The 18,092-nt window shown below is 42.9% G+C and overlaps 1 protein-coding gene across 9 annotated transcripts in view; it reads left to right on the top strand.

Moving 5' to 3' along the window:
• Nucleotides 1-18,092, top strand: part of FOXP1 (forkhead box P1) — a 378,956-nt gene that overhangs the window by 199,560 nt on the left and 161,304 nt on the right. For all 9 annotated transcript variants that reach the window (XR_009487903.1, XM_059856810.1, XM_059856811.1 and 6 more), the window contains one exon: nucleotides 16,090-16,271. Coding sequence is in view for 8 of the 9 variants with exons in the window: in XM_059856810.1 (XP_059712793.1) it covers nucleotides 16,101-16,271 (171 nt within the window). In the remaining variant the exon portion in view is untranslated. The remainder of the gene's footprint in view (nucleotides 1-16,089; nucleotides 16,272-18,092) is intronic.

Raw genomic sequence — 18,092 nt, 5'->3', positions numbered from 1 at the left:
TGGAGCAGGGAGCCACATGCCTTAGCTCTACAGTGTTCAGGAGCCAGCACATCTGTGGGACCAAGCACCTGCATGCGGCTGGAGATGTTCAGACATTGTCTTCAGTGCAGATTTTGAACATTAAACACTCATTTCTGGTTGCAAACAGCCTCCACCTGCTGCCAGGGGTTCAGCACCAGAAAGGCCATTTCCTGGAGCACAGAGCAACCTCTGCCGAGCTTGGCAGAGCTTGTGAAGGACCCTCGCAGCCCAGGGCTGAACAGCTGGTTCTGGAGAGGTCATGGGGCCACAGTGCTGTCTGTCGGGAGTCTTTCTGTTGCATTGGCATTGTGCATGAAAAAGATATGGGCAGCCACAGGAGTGCTAAGGATTGTTCACTGTTATTGGCCAAGGCAAGCTGGAGAAGCTCATGTGGTGTCCTGCAAATCCTCTCTGCTGTTGCCTCTCCTTCTCCCAGCCATGGCTGATGGGGGATTGGAGGTGGGCATTGCTCCTTAGCCACGGGTGAATGCAGAAGTGGGATTAAGAACTTGGTTTCCTTCATCCTGACTCAAAAGTAGGCATATGTGCTTTTTTGGGGGAGTTAGAAACAAATTGGTTTCGACAGAGCTTTTTTAGGGAGTTTTCTCAGGCAGAGGATGAAACTTTGAGGTGAAAAAAAATCATGCTTCTTTTCCCGCTTCTCTATTGGGCCAGTGTGGAGAGGACCAACTGTATTTTTGGGTGCTTGGGATCCATGTGTGTGGCTGTTGAGGAACATGTGCTGCGTGTACACATCTCCTGCACAGAAATGTGATGGGTGGAATCCTTGCTCTGGACCAAGACTGGAGCTATTCCTGGGAAAGAAAACATGAAAAAAAAACTGGGGATGAAGGCACCTCTTCTGTCCTCCTTACGCTGTTCTGGATGATATGAACTGGTGTGCTGGGTGCTTGGATAACGTGTGTGGGTGTGTGTGTTTGTGTGTTAGCTTACACGCCTGTGTGCACAGACATATGTGGTATCCCTGATGCATTGTTCTGTCCTTGCTGTAATCTGAGAACCCCAACCCTTGGACAGGGCAAGGCAAAGAGTCCATCTGTGTTTCCACAAAAGCTTAGCTAAGTGCATTTTTTTATATTGTGTTATGGGCCTGATTCTTGTGGGGGGTTAGATGCTCTCCGTTGTGGATGCCCAGTGTTTTTGCAAGTCACCCTGCTCAGAAGTTGGTGGTTACAGGGCTTTTTTTAAGGGTAAAAAGCATTTTTCCATTTGTTTCTCCATAGACTGAAACCACTAAAGAGCCCTTGCTTAGTTTTCCACACACAAGGCACACACTGATGGGAGCCTGAGAGGGACTGCAGGTCTCGGAAGGCTTGAAGTGTGTGAAAACAAGGAGTCCTAATGAAAAGGGTTTTGCAATTTAATTGTAGTGGGTGTGCCTTTGTTTGTGCAAAGAAATGAAAGTGCTGGAGGCCGAAGTGCTTTCTTTATCCTCAGAATAGGGAGCAGTACAAACTTCCCTGGCCAGTTCTGCCAAGGTGCCTGAGACCTGCAAGTCCCTGCAGAGCTTTGGCTTCCTGCTCTCTGGGACCCCATCCCACAGACTTTGAGCCTTCAGCCATCCAGCCTCACGAGGCTCAGCAGAAATACCGTGTTTAGCATGAAGGACCTTTCTTGGGTTCCTGAGTGCCTTTCCTCTTGAAGTGTTTGTTCACCTCGCAGATCCACTGCATTTGGGAAGACCATCGTGTCCTTTGCCGTGGTTTTGAGAGTCATGACTTTCCCTCAGGATGGATCTGCACATCTCCTTGTAGCCATTGTTCTGCTTTTTCAAGGCAAGGGGCTTGTTCCTCCTGCCCGCTGCCTTGTTAACCCCTCTGGAGTAGTCCATGAATCCCAGTCTGGTGCCAGGGGGCCAAATGTCCTTCTCCCTTCTGCACCAGCCTCCTGAGCTACCCCGTGCCCCACAGCAACACGATCCATTTTAAATAGATGCTGTTTGCGGCATCTTGGACTTGCTGTGTGAGGATGAGAAATGTTAACATAAATTCTTTAAATAACATCTAGTAGTGTTGAATGCACAGAATTATAAAACATTTTTATATTCTGAGACTCATTTGCATCTTCACATTAAAAACTGTGGTTTTCTTCTCAGGGAATGGTTGCAAGATCTGATTTGTTTTGAAATCAAAGCTAAATTTGTGTTTTTACTTTCCTCTTTGCCCTTCATTTGACAAATTTTTCCTGTTCTATAAATACAGAATTGTAAACAAGGGCTAATCCTTAGCAACAACCTGGAAAGTTAACATTTCTCTCCAGCTCCTATTATAATTAATTCAGACACTATGAATATGATGTGATTTACACATAATATTCCTAAGGCCAGGAGGTACTAATATCTTGTTAGAGAACTGGGGAAAAGAACATGCTTTTGTGTGTGCCATATAACATAATTGCACTGCATTTTCTTTCATGAGAAGATGTTTAAAGATGCTTTTTACTTTGCATTTGAAAAATGAAAGGCTTCTGCTTCTGCATTTGGCTGAAATTGTCTTAAATGTGTTTTCCCTCCTGCAGCAGTCAACACTGTCAAAACATTTTGCAAAGTACATTTTAATAATATGGGTTAGGACCATCATTATATTAATTTAATTCTCTGTGTAGGTAAATTCGTAAGATGCTTCCACTTTGTCGTAAAAGTTTTTCACAGTAAACATCATCTGTTTTCCCTGTGCAAAAAAGGAAGGAGATAATATAGTCAAGAAAAGGATAAAATGCCTTGTGTGAAAATTGTAAAAGTTTAGCTTGAACAGTCTTTCTCTCATGGTCCATCCTTGTATTTTATTTAATTTTTATTTAATTTTGTTTTGTTCTGTTTATATTTGTTCAGGGAGTGTTTTTGTAGTGTTAATCTGTGTAAGCCACATGCAGTTGAAAACTGCAACTCCCAAAAGGCTGTGATTAAAACATTATGGATGTGGCAAACCACAAATGCAAAAGGAAGTTTACGTTTAGATTTTCTATATTAAAAATATTATATTCAAGTTTTGTAATACCTTGGTATCGTGGTCAGCATTGCCATAAAAATTCTGTGTTATATGGAATGATACAATCTGTGAAGCATTTCCCATTATGTAGACACCATGTCTTTAAATTATAGCAATTTCTTAAGATTTTAAAGCAAAATGAGCTCTTAGAAGTGTGATTAATAGCAGGGAATGAGGCTAACACTGGGTCATCAGTGGCACTCCATTACAAAAAAGGTTGGACTAATAAAAGCATCCATCTATTTGACCAATAAAGCATTTGAATGATATGCTTATAGTTTTTATCATAGTGTAGTTACTTTGTACTGAATAAACTGTGATTTTACGTGCTGGAAAAGGAGCGTGGAACAGGCAGCGCGGCTGAGGTGAGAGCAGTTGTCTCAAGTAGGGAAATATCAGGACTTTTATGTGAAGCTTGATGTTTTCAGAAGCCTTCAGGTTGCAGTGTCTAAATTTTTGAAGCTGCTGTGAAATATCTAAATCCCCCGTGACCCGTGCCTGCCTGCCCACAGTCATTCGGTGAGGCTGGCCCTCGCTGTCCTGCAGGGAGGGGAGAAAGGAGGGTATTGTGTGTAATCATTAATTCAGAGTTAAGTCCCCGGCAGCCCCAGACATCAGAAATACTCTGCTGCAGCACAGGAAATGGGGCAGCACTTCTGTTTTCCTGGTGTGCGGACGCCAACCCCGTCCTCGAGTCGCACCTTTCATCCTGCCTGCTATTATGCTGTCAACCTGATGTATTAAAAAATAGGCAGTTGCCTGAACAATACTGCATTTGGGTTTTATTTAAATACCTGTCTTATTAGTAGGTTGTACTGATTTCGTGGTTTTGAACCTTTTCCTTTTTTTCCTTTTCTTTTTTTTTTTTTTTTTTTTTGCTACAACAAAAGGCTAAATATTTTCTGAGAAAGAAAATGAAGGTTCTTGGCCAGCTGTGGATGTCCAGGATTGTGCTGTGAAAAAAAGTAACAAATATTCTAAAACTTGTAAAAAAATGATGAGGGGGGAGGCTTCTGGCCATCATGCTGTTTGCACATGAAATGGCAAGGGAGGGGAGATTAGTGCCAGGGCCAGCTGTGACCTTGGATGCTTCATAGATTTGAGACTGGGATGATTTTCCTCAGTGCTTGGCAGTGATGCTGGTGCTCATCAGAAGGTAGGGGGTGAACCAGGGAGGGACAGTGGTGCAGCTGGGAGGAAAAAGGACCCGTGGTGTAGCCCACAACTACATCCACTAACCCCACCTGACTGGTGCAACAACCTAAAGGGCTTCTTTTACATAGCAGAGGGATGAAGAGACCCATGGAGGTCCCATGCAGGGATTGTGTCAGGGCAGGAATGTAACCCGGAGCCCTGGATTAACCTCTACCATTGGGACCATCCATCTTCTCTCGCTGTACTTCAGATCTTTCCCAAAATCCGTGTTCAGGATAGACAACTTAGAGAAACCTCCCTGGAGGAACGCTGCCATAGGAAATTTTATGAGTGTTACAGGGATGAGAGATGGGGAAGGAAAGGCTTTCTGGAAGGTGGCAGACCCAGGGAATTTGGGTGTCCTGAGCACCTTGAGGACTAAAGTCACAAAGCCTCAGCCCAAGAGAGGGGTGGTGGGTGGGAGCAGTTGGGGGCAGTTGAGGTTTTGGTTCTAAAAGACATCCAAGTGGCTTCTGGGTCATAAAAGAGGAGCTGGGGAGATTTACAAAGATCAGAGAATGATGATGGGAGGCAGAGGCAAGGAGGCTTAGGGTGGGAAGGAGAAAGGAGGGGGAAGAGGGCTGAACCATGGCTTCATTGCTGCTGCAGGGCCCTGGCATGGCCATGGGTGTGTGTGTAAATGACTCGTGTCCATGGTCATGCTGGGCTGGTTGGGCTGTGTTGAAAGCTGTTGTTTTGCTTGTTTGCTCTGGGAGTGAAATGAAAATTTTGTACCCCACCTTTTGCAGTTGTTTCTCTGGGTTTTCAGTTGTTTTTGTTTTTTTTTTTTCTAATGCAAATGGATCTTTCACATCAGTGGTTTGGCCGGTAAATCTTGTTTTGTGAAACACTTTCAAGTGTTTTCAACTCCTTTCTTTCCCCTTTATCAGAACAGATGCACAGCTCTGTATTTTCCCCTGCTGCCTGTTGTCTTGAGGTTGCACAGCAAGACTGCAAAGGCTTTTTTGTTTGTTGTTGTTGAAGGGGAGGAAAAAACCCTCAATCCACAGAAGAGTTAACAGGATTTCACTTGATCTGCTCGTTTATGCAATGAGTAATGCGAGGTTGGTAACAGCAAATTGTTGTTTATAAGCAAACATGGCACTGTGTAAACAAGAAGGCCTGGTCCCCAACTGGTTTGATTTCATGGTGGTCAGCAGCTGATGCATGTAACGTACAACCTTTCTGCTTCTCGAAATGTCAGAAGAATGACTATTTGTTTGTCTTGAGTTCTTCCCAGCTGTTTACTCTGTAATGCATTTGCCTCAACCTTGATTCCCTAAGAGTGGCCCCTTTCTCCTCCCTACTCTGTTTACATTAGTCCTGCCCCGAGTGTCACCTATGAAATCTGTTGATTATTCCACCTGGTTAATGTTAAATTGCTCTTGCAAGATGATGTGTTTGTTCATAAACACAAATGCTGGGCCCCTTGTTTACTGTACCCATGGCAGCAATCAGTTATTAAACAAATATTGCTTTGTTTGCGGGTGTGAGCAGCAGTTTATCCTGCAAGGTCTGGAAAAAAACCTTTAAATGCTGGGATTTTGATAAAGGAGAAAAAGGGGAGCTTGTCCCTGGAATGTGGCTGAAACTCACTTTGGTTTGCTTTGCTTATCTTTAACTTGGGTGAAGGGGCTAGAAAGATTAGCAAGTTGTTTGGTTTTTCCAAGAGATTTCCTTAGTGTAATGATATCTATCCAGTTGTTTGCTTTTTTCAGAAGGGAGAGAGCACTCCTACAAGACGACTAGCACAGCGGTAGATGGCTGATGGCTAGAAAATCCTGCATGGAGCAAACAAGGAGGTAGAAGGTCTAGGATAAAGGGATAGGGCTATGAACCAGGTAATCACCCCAAAACTACGGCCTTGTGTTCTATGTTAGCATTTGGTCGGGGGCTTTTCGGTTTCTCTCTTCTCTCATGTCGGATTTTAATTGATGCATGTGCCCTCGATGGGGTTGGGAAAGGCAAAGCTTTCAGATTTACTTCTGAGGAGATCTGAGGAAAATCTGTTTTAGAAGCAGAGCCGTTTGAATGGAGAGAAAATACCAAATTTAAAAACGCGCTTTGTTGCTCCTCCTCCTGTGAGTGAGATGACGGAGCTGCTTTTCTTCTTTTTATAACTGGAAAACTGTGTTTACATCTGCTAATTTCTCTGTGCTGCCTGTTTGTTCTTTGGTTTCTGGGAGTCCTAATTAGAGAGAGCCATCCTGGTAGTTGTTGCTTTTGGGTTGTTTTGAAAATGAGCAAGAAAAACTTGCTCACACCATCTTTGTTTTTCAAAATTACTGTTTGTTATTGTTTCTGAGTGGGGCTTGGATTTCAAATGCCAGGCAGGACCTGTTAGCACTAACAGTAAATGGCTTGGGCTTTTCACACAGAGGGAGTAAACCCTCTTTGAGTGACCTTGAGAAAGAAATGTTAACTCTTTTTGTGTGAATGTGTTGCCTATTCCTGTATATCTGAATTCATTTGTTAAAATGTGAAGGGGTTTTCTATACCTTTGTATGTGAATTCATTTATTAAGATATCTTCGATACACATTCATAGAAAGCATAAAATGAAATGACCATCCTCTTCAACCCTTGGAAAAGAAAGCAAAAAAATATACATAAAAATATGATCCCCTGTATTCCCTAGTTTGCATCAGTGATCCAAACATACTGCTCATTTGGGCTGCTGGAGCAGTGTCAGGGCTGGAGGGGAGCTGGAGGTACCTGAAGTGTGTAAGTGGACAAGCTGGTCATTAATTGACTCGTGTTACTGCCATGAATCAAACCTTTGCTACCTTGAACAAAGTGAAAATGGCATTGTGCAGAATTGTTAGAGTTGCACCTGGCTTTGGGGTGGTTTTTTGACTTCTGGAGGCTGCTAGAGAGTTTAGATATGCTTTAATGGAGACGTGCATGGAGGGTGGGAGTCTAATTCATCTACAGCCAGCGCTTGGTACTAGGTTTCATGTTATCTTGTTGGAGCGGTGCTGCTGCTGTCTGGCACAAACTGACTGTATTTACTAAATGCAACTTTGGTCTTTTATTTGGTTGAACAGTCACCTGTTTTTCTGTGAGGCAGACTGCAAGAGTTTGTGATGCAAGCTCAGAGCAGTGTGCATGCAAACAAATAAGTCCTGGCTGTGAGAACAGCTCTGCAGTTTCTGTTCCTGTTCTGCACGGAGCGGCAGGGAGCCCCACAGTGCTGTGATGCCTGGGCTGGGATGAGCAGGTGGGTACCTCCCCAGGGACACCGACCACAGGGCCAGCACCAAGGGCACTCTGCACCTCACCGTGCTGCACTGGTGACCTTCCTTCTGGAGGAGTCACTCCTCTGCTGCCATGGTGCTCGTGTCCATGTGGTAGCAGTCATGGATTCGCCTGGTGCAGTGAACTCTGGCTTCTGGTTTGGCTTGGGGGTTTTTTTGGCCACTCGCCATTCCTTTTCTTCCAAATAAACTGATCCCGGTGATGGTAAGGATGATTTCTGTCAAGCTCACGGCTGAAAGACAGCTCTCCCCAAGAGAGAGGAAGGAACCTCACTCTGCCGATGATGGTATGTAAATGATTACATCATATTTGCCAGTCACTTGGAAGTGGCCCAGCTCTAGAGCTTTTATGCATCTATGGCATGAGCTTCATGCTGAATATGGATTTAATAGCTGTCAAGCTGAGAGGCATAGATTGAGATAGAGCTGGCTTTGCAAAAGGGGTATATTTATCCAAGGTGAGACTGGGAGTAACTTCTGTGTGCATGTGTAAAATGAAGAGAGAATGCAAATATCTAATTTGAGGAAGTTGGATTGTTCATTGTCTGTTTAATGCTTTGGGTGTTACCTCGTGGAAGGGAGTGAGACCTGTTGTCTTCACAGTTTGGTATGTTTTAGTGCCCTGGTTTTTCATGGGGACCAGCTCTGGCTCTTTGAGAGTAAATGGCAAACTGTTTAATGTCTGTTTCAACTAATTCTTCTTGGATTTGCTCAATCTCTGTTCTTACTGATTGTGGTCAGCAACACCCTCAGTAGAAGAGACTTCCTGAGGGGCAACTGCACTGAGTGGTTCTCGGACAACTTAAGTTGTTTGACCATGATTTCTCCATAAGTCAGTGTGGCACAAGAGGGATTAGGCCCCTGATTCCCCTTCCCTTCTCCTCACCACAGCAGTTTTAAATTCTAGCTCCTGCAGAGCATCATTCAGCCTTTCACTGAGCTGCCTCCAAATGATTTCAGGTTGCTGTGGCCCTGATGATAACACACTGCTGCTGGGAAGAAGGGACCCAGGCAGTGTGAGCCATGCACTCAACAGTGAAAGAGGTTGTGCCATTGCACATAGTCAAATTAAGTTAAAAATTGTGGCAGTCTGCTTCTAGACAGGAGCTGCCATTCAGAAGATTTGAGGGTGGCAAGAGGACATAAACACTTAATAGGTGGCAAAAAAGCCAGGCTGGTGACCATTATGACCCACAGGGAGGAGGCTGGACAACCTGTGTTCGTCTCCTGTTGGCCAAGGTGTTGTACTCCACCACTTTTTGAAAGCATGGGCTTTTCATTCACTGAATGTAGATACAGCTTCACGTTTTCCTGCTCCTTCCTCTTACTTCTGTCTCCTTTCTATGGCTCTGCATCACCAAGTAGCTCTACCCCAGCGTCAGCAGGGCAGGGAGGGGGAGCAGCCCTGTGTAAACCAGGTGCCAGGGCCGTGGCCCACAGGGATGCTCCAGGAGCAGTGTGATTTGTTTCCCTTCCTGGGGAGGCCAGCACATCACCTCTGCCATGTGCTCAGGTTCCACTGGCCCAAGGCTTGGGATGAGTCCAGCCGAGGTGAGAGCATCAGGAGGCAGAGCCAAGGATGTGCTGAGGGTAATCCCATTTCTTCTGGACCCTTTATTTCTTAAGCACTAAATGAAATTTCAGATTTTAGATATGTCTAGACATATACAGTGCACGATAAAGTTGATAATACATTAATCATTTTTAACAACAGGTAATATGCATAATTTATGGTGTTACAGTGCTATCTTTTTTGATATTTATGATGGATAATGCTCAGTTTTTGCCCTCATATTACTGCTTTAAATTATACCACAAGAAAATTAATGAGAAAGTAGATTTATGGCTTTCATTTGTTTGTCAATTCGGAAATTAATTGGGTGTTAATTTTAGCCGTCCCTCATCAGACCAGGTCTTTAGTATGTGTGCATTACTTTGCATTCATTGAAGCCTACCTCCCATTTACTGTGGGTCACTAGCTTTGCATACATTAAAATAGCCCTCAGGCTCATTCTCTTGATTACTTTTTGAACTGCCATGCATTAGAAAATTTACGCCTTTCTGTTATAATTATGAAAATTCTCTATTGGAAGATGGTGCTTGCATAACAGCAAGTGTACAGTCTTGCTCGGCGATGTAAGATCATATAGCAAATCCCAGTACGTTTTTGTTCTAATCCTAGAAAATAGCACTCTCGACAATCTTTGTTGTGCGAGTTTCATCCTTTGAAATTTCAAGGATCCATTTTAATGCATTGAATTACCTCTTTAAGCTGAGGAAATATCAAAGGATTTCACCTCGTCGCTGTCTCTTTGTTTCCTCTTTCCACACATCCCGTGCGTGTTCCTTCCCTTGCCTTGCTCCAGGTTTGCCTCTCCTCCTCCAAGCCCTGCTGTCAGACGTGACTCAGCATCACTTTTTAGGACAGCAAAGCCTGATTTGCTCTGTTTGCTACTATTTTGGTTGATTCCTAAAGATGATCCTTAATTGCACTTTGAATCCCCTTCTCCCTTCTCCTACTCCTGCACAATTCAGCAGCCACCAGTAGTGTGTAGGCGAGTGGCCTTCGAAGGGGTAAGCATGAAGTTTTATCCAAAAAGTACCCTAATGTACTGACAGTTGATCTATAGTTAGTTAGTACATAATTATACCTAAAATACACCCTGTCAGCAGGATAAATGACGGCTACTGAAAACTCTAAAAGCATGACGGGTGTTCACCCATCTGCAATGACGAGAGCGGAGGGTTTTGTAAGTTGAGAAAGGCTGGTGAGTTCAGCATGATCTGATTTAGTTAAATCATGCCATATGTTGGGATAGCTCTCTCTAATAGTCGTGCTAACCACAAACACAGGCAAAGAGAAGTCATCTGGTCCACCTGGCTAGTTTGGACTTCCCTCCCCGGCGTTATTTCTGCACTTAGCATGGTGGCAGCCCTTGAGCTGCTCATGTGAAGCTGGCTGATTCACAGTTAATTGTGACATGGTGTAATTTAGTAAATGAGCAGCTGAACATCTGTACGCCTTCCCCCACGGCACATCAAGCCTTACCTTACACAAGGCTTTTAATTTCCACTAGTGAATCCTTTTTCTTTTACTGAACTCATGGATTGCGGGACGGTGCTGCTGGCTGCCTCGCCAGCTTAGGCACGGGGTGTCAGCTGGAGGAAATGGGTGTTTTGGCATCAGCTGGGGGGCATCAAAACATGTTCCTGGAAAAATTCACTCCTGGTGGTAGGATGTGGAGCCTGAGGTGCATTCTCTGGCAGGGCACTTGCTCCAAAGATACCAGGACTAAAAGAGACCACCTGTGAGTGGGGTAGGGGTCTCCTGGGAAAGCTGTTGGGGTCCTTGTTTTGGATCACAGCAGTGCCAGGCTGGTGCTGCAGGTTGTTTGTCCCTGTGCTGTGGGGAGGCAGCAGCTTTGCTCCTGCTCTCTGTGTTCCCTTGCTGGTCGCACTCCAGAGCACGTTTTCTTTTCAAGAGGTAAAATCCTGTCTTTGCAGCGTTACGTTGTTGTGGAATTCTTCCAAACTGTGTTTGGGGTTTTTTGTTTTGTTTCGTTCTTAATAATTACATGTATAAATGCTCTAAAATTATTCCTGAGCCTGTTTTGAGGAGCTGCTTGTGACAAATAGGTAGAACTTTTATTTATAAACCATGCACGTATGGATAAAATGCCTGCTGGAGAATTTCGGGCTAGATCGTGTGATTTGATCACTCACTTAAAACTGATTTTAGCATTGACTCTTCTGCTTATAGAAGTAGAAATACATTTTCTAAATCTGTGTTGTGTTTAATTTACATGTCCTTTCATGGCTAGGCCAAGTTCTTTAAGGGCATTTATTCTGCTTCATATAAATAATTGATCAGCCAAGTTAATTTACTTCTGCCTGACTTGGTCAGCGTTAATTAACTGCCCTAAAATAAAGACTGAACTTTTTGTTAGCTTAAAATCTTTCACAAATGTGGCAAAGGAGGGTTGTATTATGAAAACATTTTTGCTGTAGCACTGATCCCAAGGGATAGAAATGCCTAATGATCTTTATGTGCATATGTGTATTTGTAAACACCTCCAAGTACTAACATCTGAAATATAATCATGGACCTCGAAGAAACTTTGAAACACACAAGCTGCATTGTGAATCTGTAGTCCGTGTTAAGTCTGGAAGCATATTTAAACAGGGATTTTTAAGGCCAGGAGACCCCAGGGATGTTTTTTTTAAAGGTGAGGATATGCTTAAAGATATAGATTGGTACTTATTGAGGAATCTTAAAAATGCTTCACTAGATGCCTCCGTGTATGGTGAAGCATCTAGAGACATCTGAATATCAGTCCCTTAGTCTTTCAGACTTGGAGTAGATCCTTATTCTGACAGGTGCTTCAGTCAGTAAATCCTCCCTCATGCTGACATTAAACAATGCTGCTTAGTCTTCAGAAACTATACTGGTAGCAGAATTGCAGCAGTGGCACACTTCAGCGCCCACCTCCTGTCTACTAATCTCCATGCTTAACCTTGCTCATCTTAATAGGCCAGTGGAGCTGAGATGTGTATCAGCAGCATCTGGTCTTGGCACTGTTATGGACTTTATGGATGCATTTTTAATGAATTAGCAAAGAACTTTTTCAGAATTAGGATTCCTTTAGGTTCTGTGGGTTTTTTTACCTCAAAACATCGACACTGGATGTGTCATCAGAAAGATTATTTTGATTCAGGCAAAGTTCACATCTGACCTATGTTTTCTGAGTTTTGACCATGTCCTTAAGAAATTGGCTGTCCCATGCTTTTCTCCAGGTAATCTGGAAGATTACCTGCTGTCCTCCTGTTGACAGAGTGCCTTCTTTAGATTTTGCTTCACTGAAATTTTGCTCAATTACCTTGAACATAACATATTCACCAAAGAGATGGCCCCAGCTGTAGGGCTTTGACTTTGTGTTGGACTGCATCAAAGCTAGAAAAAGTTCTGTGCAGGTTAAAATGGCAATCTGAAGATCACTCTTCTGAAATTTTTAAACCAAGCCTACATTAAGTCAGAACAGTTCTTTCATTATGTGCTCCTTGATTTCAGGATAAAGTTTCACAAGCTGTTGTTGGTACTGCAGCCTACCTTTGGTCTCTTCATAGGGGAAGAAGATCTTGTATCCCTTTAATAATTCAGAGTCATTCTGTATCCCTTGTAACATGAAATAGCATAGAACTTTTCTATATATAGGAAAAAAATACTTACACTGGTAATAACCCACATATTTTAAGCACTAAAAATGCATTTTTCTTTGCAGAATTGATAAGAGAATCATTCTGCTTTCTAGAACACATGAGATAGACATGGGCTCTTCTACCATTAAATTTCTTAAGTCAGAACCAGGTTTCCTGCCCGTCACGGAAGTAGTTGTGGAGTTTTATTATTTCTTATAATAAATCATTATGCATAACAGCTTCTCCAGCACTGTGTTGGTTGTATTCAGACCAGAATCACGGTTTGTGATACTTCACCTGGAGTTTCAGCTCAGTTCCCACAGAACCTAACTATGTTGCATAAAGTCAACCTTGCTTTGCATTTTTCTTTCACAATTTTGAACGACAAACTTCAGTAATGGGCTCCTGTAAGTTCATCTCCTCTGTGCTGGGAAGAGACAATTATCTCAGCCATCCTCGGTGTACGATCACCTCAGCTCATTTAGGTGTGCTCAAAAAGACAAATAATAGTCATTCTTGCAGAAAGCTCTCACAGGTTGATTTTTCATGACATGACACTTAATGATCAAACCAAACTGTGATTATTCATGTCAACTCACATTTGACTTCAGTGATGAAATAAACAGTTTTATCTTTTTTTCCCTTGAAATACCAGTTTTCTATCGGAGGTATTTTAACAAAGTGCTTTTGTTTTGTACAGGCACCTAGTTTAAGTTTTATAGAAGTTGACTGCTTATATATTGGTGTTTTTAAAAAAAGATGTGCTTAAAGATGTTCACTTCTGCTTTTAAAATAATTTTTTGAAAAGTTTAAATTTTTGAAAGTTTAAGCATGGTCCCTTAGCAAACTCTCCTTCCAGCTTCATTTCTTTGGTAGCTGCTGCCAGTCCTGTTGGGATCTGTAGGGTGGTCTCAACCAGTGCAGGGGTCATGGCACCTGTGCAGCTGAGCTGGTAACTGGCTGGGGTTCTTCAAAAGGTAAAAGAGAGTATGAAATTTGTCATGGAAAAGGTTCTCAAGAACTATGATCTTTTTCTAACCAAATACAATAAATAATCCATCTTTTTCTTAGTTCTGTAGGTTAGAAAAATTGTTGCTATTTCTACTGTTTTTTCTTTCCAGGACCATTTTGCAGTCCTAGAGACAATAAATAATTTCTTGACCAGTTTGGCTGTGAATTATTTTCTGTGTCCCGGAGATATTTCGCTCAGAAGGGCAAGCCAACAAATCGTGATCAGGCAGTGATGGATCTGCTCCTCAGTGGTGCACATTCTTCTTGCTGCTGTCAGAGCTTTGCTTGGTGCTTCCTCTGACCCTACTACTTATTTATCCAGGTTCTCGCTTCCCATTTGTTGCATCAGAAGTGCTGGAAAATGAGATGTACTTCTTTACTGGTCTGGCACAGGGGTTTTAGTATCTCATTCCACCACAGTGCTGCTGGAGGCACCTTCCTCTAATTCTTGAGTGTGTCCTTCCTCCATCAGCTTCAGTCTGTGAGGTGGGGACATGCCACCCACCATTACAGTCATGCTCCAAAACAATGAAAGGCATGAGTTTAACCCTCCAACGGAATTTTTCCTGGTGGTCATCACTGTCTTCATCTGCTGCTGGGGTAAATTAATGTAGTGCTCCATTTTCTCCAGTTGGGACCTGAATACAAATTTGGGTGGAAGCAGAAAAAAATTACATCAGTTCTTTCTTTTTGATTTGTCATGGGGTAAAAGAGGTAAATCTTTTTTTAGCAGTATAGCATATAAAAATTGCCTGGTATATCTTTGAGATACTTGGGAGCTGTCTGTGGATTCTCACTCCTGTGTCTTCTTCCAAAGCAGCCTGTGCCATGCAGTCACTGCCTGGTGTGTAATCCAGCCTTGCCTGTTAGATGTAAACACTTATTTAGACCTTATCATGCTTATGGGCGTTCCTTACAGTGCTGAAAATGAAAAACACACCATACTTGGTGTGTATCAGAGCAGGATCATGTTAAAATCCAAGAGCATTTCCTAGTGGTGTTGGGAAAGCTGTAGGTTTGTTTAGATCTCTGGAGCTTTTACAGAGGAGTTGACAGAAGCTTTATAATGAGTCTCCAAGCCCTTTTGTCCCCTGGCATAATTTGAAGATTTAACAAAACAGATTGAAAGAAGTTTCCATAGACCAGCTGAAATTTATTTAAATGTAATCAGAACGTTTGAATCTGTCCAGCTACCATCCGTGTGCTTGGTTTACTGAATTCAAACAAGTTCCTCCTTGAAGATAAAACATCTTCCTTCTGAGGTGAAGTATCCTGCACTGGGGCATTTGGCTCTCATGTCCATATGGTTAGTGTGGGGCTGGCAGTGTGCTTGGGATACACAGCTTGGCTTTCCATACCCCATCTCCCCTGGGTGAGGGGGAGAGGAGGGATGGGCTGGTGGAAGCCAGACAGGTTAATGGTATTTAAATCCTAGAAGCTGGGGCTTTGAAGGTGGAAATACTTTTTAAACAAGTCATCATAAAGCTCTGAGTTAGTGCTTTGCAGCTGAAAACCAGCATATGTGCTTTGTGTGGGAAGTCTTGTGCACCAGTGCTGATGTTTGCTCCTGAAGGTGTGTACATCCCAGGGGTGCTGGGGTGAGGAGATGGGTACACATCCTCATCCTCATTGAAGGCTTGTGACCCACTGACACTGTTGGTGGGCACAGAGTGTGAAGCACCCAGGCTGACACCAAGAGTCAGTAGAGAGGGCTGACTGGAGGGGACTGTGGCTGCTGAGATGATGTTTACCAAATAACACAGGAGGCTCCTCACTATAATGCCATAAGAGCATTGAAATCCAGAGCCAAAAACTTGGCCAACAAGAGTAATTCTGAGAGCATTTGTTAGCAGTTCTGAAATGAGAAGTGATGATGGTTCAGCACATCCCAGACTAAGCCTGAATTGCTTCAGAGTAATAAAGGGTGCTAATTTGGCACTATCATGGTGTGAGTGAAAACCAAAATAGTGAATGCTCTGCTTCACCTCCATGCCCCTACACAGCATATATCACATTTTTGATATTGTCCATCATATGTTGCCAAGAATGACTCATCCATTTCAAAGGAAAGCATCCAGATGTAACTAGAGAAATTTAATTATGGATTCTGTGTGTTCGTTCAAAAATATTTTTTTTTCTCTAAGGGAAAAAAGATGTTGAGCAAATAATACTATATTTAGACGAGAACTAACTTACTAAAATTATAGCTGTACCAACGGATAAATAAACATAAACTAGTAGCATGAACCATTAATGAAAGATAAATCGTATGAAGGAAAATGACATATGTTTACAGTTTTGGCAGGATTTAAAACAGGGCATGTCTCCTTATATACAGCAACTGTTTTAACAGCTGCTTTTTTTTTTTTTTTTTTCCCCCTCCCCTCCCCTAAATTATTTCAGGTTTTTGAGTCATGATGCAAGAATCTGGGACTGAGACAAAAAGTAACGGTTCAGCCATTCAGAATGGAGCGAGCGGTGGCAACCATTTACTAGAGTGCAGCCTGCGGGAAGTGAGATCAAACGGCGAGACACCTTCCGTTGAAATTGGGGCTGCAGATTTAGCACATCTCCAGCAACAGCAGGTACTGTAAGATGCATTACAAGTTTCCTACCTACAGGAAAAGCATGAAGCATTTAACCCCCCCACTCCCAAGCCCTTTGTACTTGCCAGGCAGAGGATGCTTTTAGGACTCTACTGTGACATTCTTGCCCGTAGGGGATTGCAGTCAGTCGTTAGTGTAAAGGGAAACCTTGGACTTCTCTTCCGGGGCTCCTTTTTGTAATCATTCCCTGGAAACACCCAAAGATCAGGGCTTGCTTCCGTTGCCTGAATGTGTTGAGTCTGGTGGCAGCAATTGGGTGAACTGCTGTATACAAATAACTGGTTTCCAAAATATGTCACTGGGTGGAAAATACGCTTATGTTAAGTTTTGTTTTTGCAACAAATTTTAATATAACCTAGCAACCTCTATCAACAGAATGTTTTCTATTAGTGAGGAAGGCTGCAGAGGTATCTGCTGCGCAAAACGTCAGAATAAATAAATAAGTACATCCATGTCAGTGTTCCTCAACTCAGAACAATCAGAACCAAATTGTGCGTTTTGCCTTGGTATTTTAATTAGTGTATATTCTGGGAAGTGACCAAATTCACCAGTGTAAATTATCCACATAATACGGTTTGGCTTTTTCTTTTCCCTGATAAAATTCTGAGGCCCTCTGAGGAAATTTTACACCAAAGTGCTGGGCATGTATCATTAATGTGTTTGGGAACAAAGGCTGCAGCAGAGCCGTGGTGAATACACTCGCGCCTAACCCTCACTTTCTCTAATGCAATAAGGATTCTTAAAACCTTTTAAATAAGCGATTGGCAGCTGGTTAAGACTCCCCTAAGTGTACAGTGATCTTTTTAGCAGGTTGTTGTGGAGAAGAAAAAAACCTGTGCTCAAAAACAAAGCAAAGTGGAGGCTTGAGGAGGAGCAGGGCACCCCATTTGCCAACCTAAGACAGAAAGCTGCCATAATTAAACAAGTCAGAAAAATGGATGATACTAAATGCACAGACTTTGCTTGTTTCAATCATTTCGTCCTACAGGTTTTTACTTGAAGTGAGAATACCATCAGTGAGAAAATCACAGCCATGCTGAATTCATTACTGCAGTAGTCACACAAAACCATGGATAAAATTTCAATAACTGCAGGCCACAGTTGAGTAAACAGTTGCACTGAAACTTAATTCCTGTTGACTTTTCCCTCATTCTTTGCCAGGGGCACATTCTGATTCGTAGTGCAAAGACAACAGGGGTTACAGCTTTGATTAATATAGGACAGTAGAAGAGGAGTAAAATATGTTCAACACAAAGGTCTCATCTTAAAAAAGGCTTAGTATCAAAATGAGTTAATTACACTGTGTTTTCCATAGGAGCACTATGGAATTTTCCAGTGAGGCTTTGTGCAGAGAGAAACAGGGAGGGGGGGATCATGCTGACATGCACATGGTGGACCAGAATGGCTCAGACCTCTACTCCTCCACCACTGTGCCAGGGCTTCTCCACAGCCATCCCAAGGCTGGTAACCATCCCAAGAGCTCAGGATGTCTCGGATAATGTTGTCACCTCACATGTAATGGCTGGTGTCATTCAGCTGCCCATTCAGTCAATTAAGGAGTGGCACCCATTCATTCCCAGTCCTCCAGCCCTCCCCAAACAGTGCTCAGCACAGACCTGAGTGCTCAGGGCTGGGAATGGGATTGCCAGGCTTGGGATTGCTTTCACACAGCTCTGATTTTAGCTTGGAGTTTATTTATCCTCTGCCAGTACAGAGAATGTGGTTGGGGATCTTGCTTTTCTCCAAGTTCTTCAAAGACCTTTATGTTCTGTGTTTGGATTCTGCTGTTAATTGGTTTTG

This window comes from Haemorhous mexicanus, chromosome 11 (genome assembly GCF_027477595.1).
Source record: "Haemorhous mexicanus isolate bHaeMex1 chromosome 11, bHaeMex1.pri, whole genome shotgun sequence".
NCBI classification, from domain to species: Eukaryota; Metazoa; Chordata; class Aves; order Passeriformes; family Fringillidae; genus Haemorhous; species Haemorhous mexicanus.
This window is presented reverse-complemented; position numbering and strand designations above follow the sequence as displayed.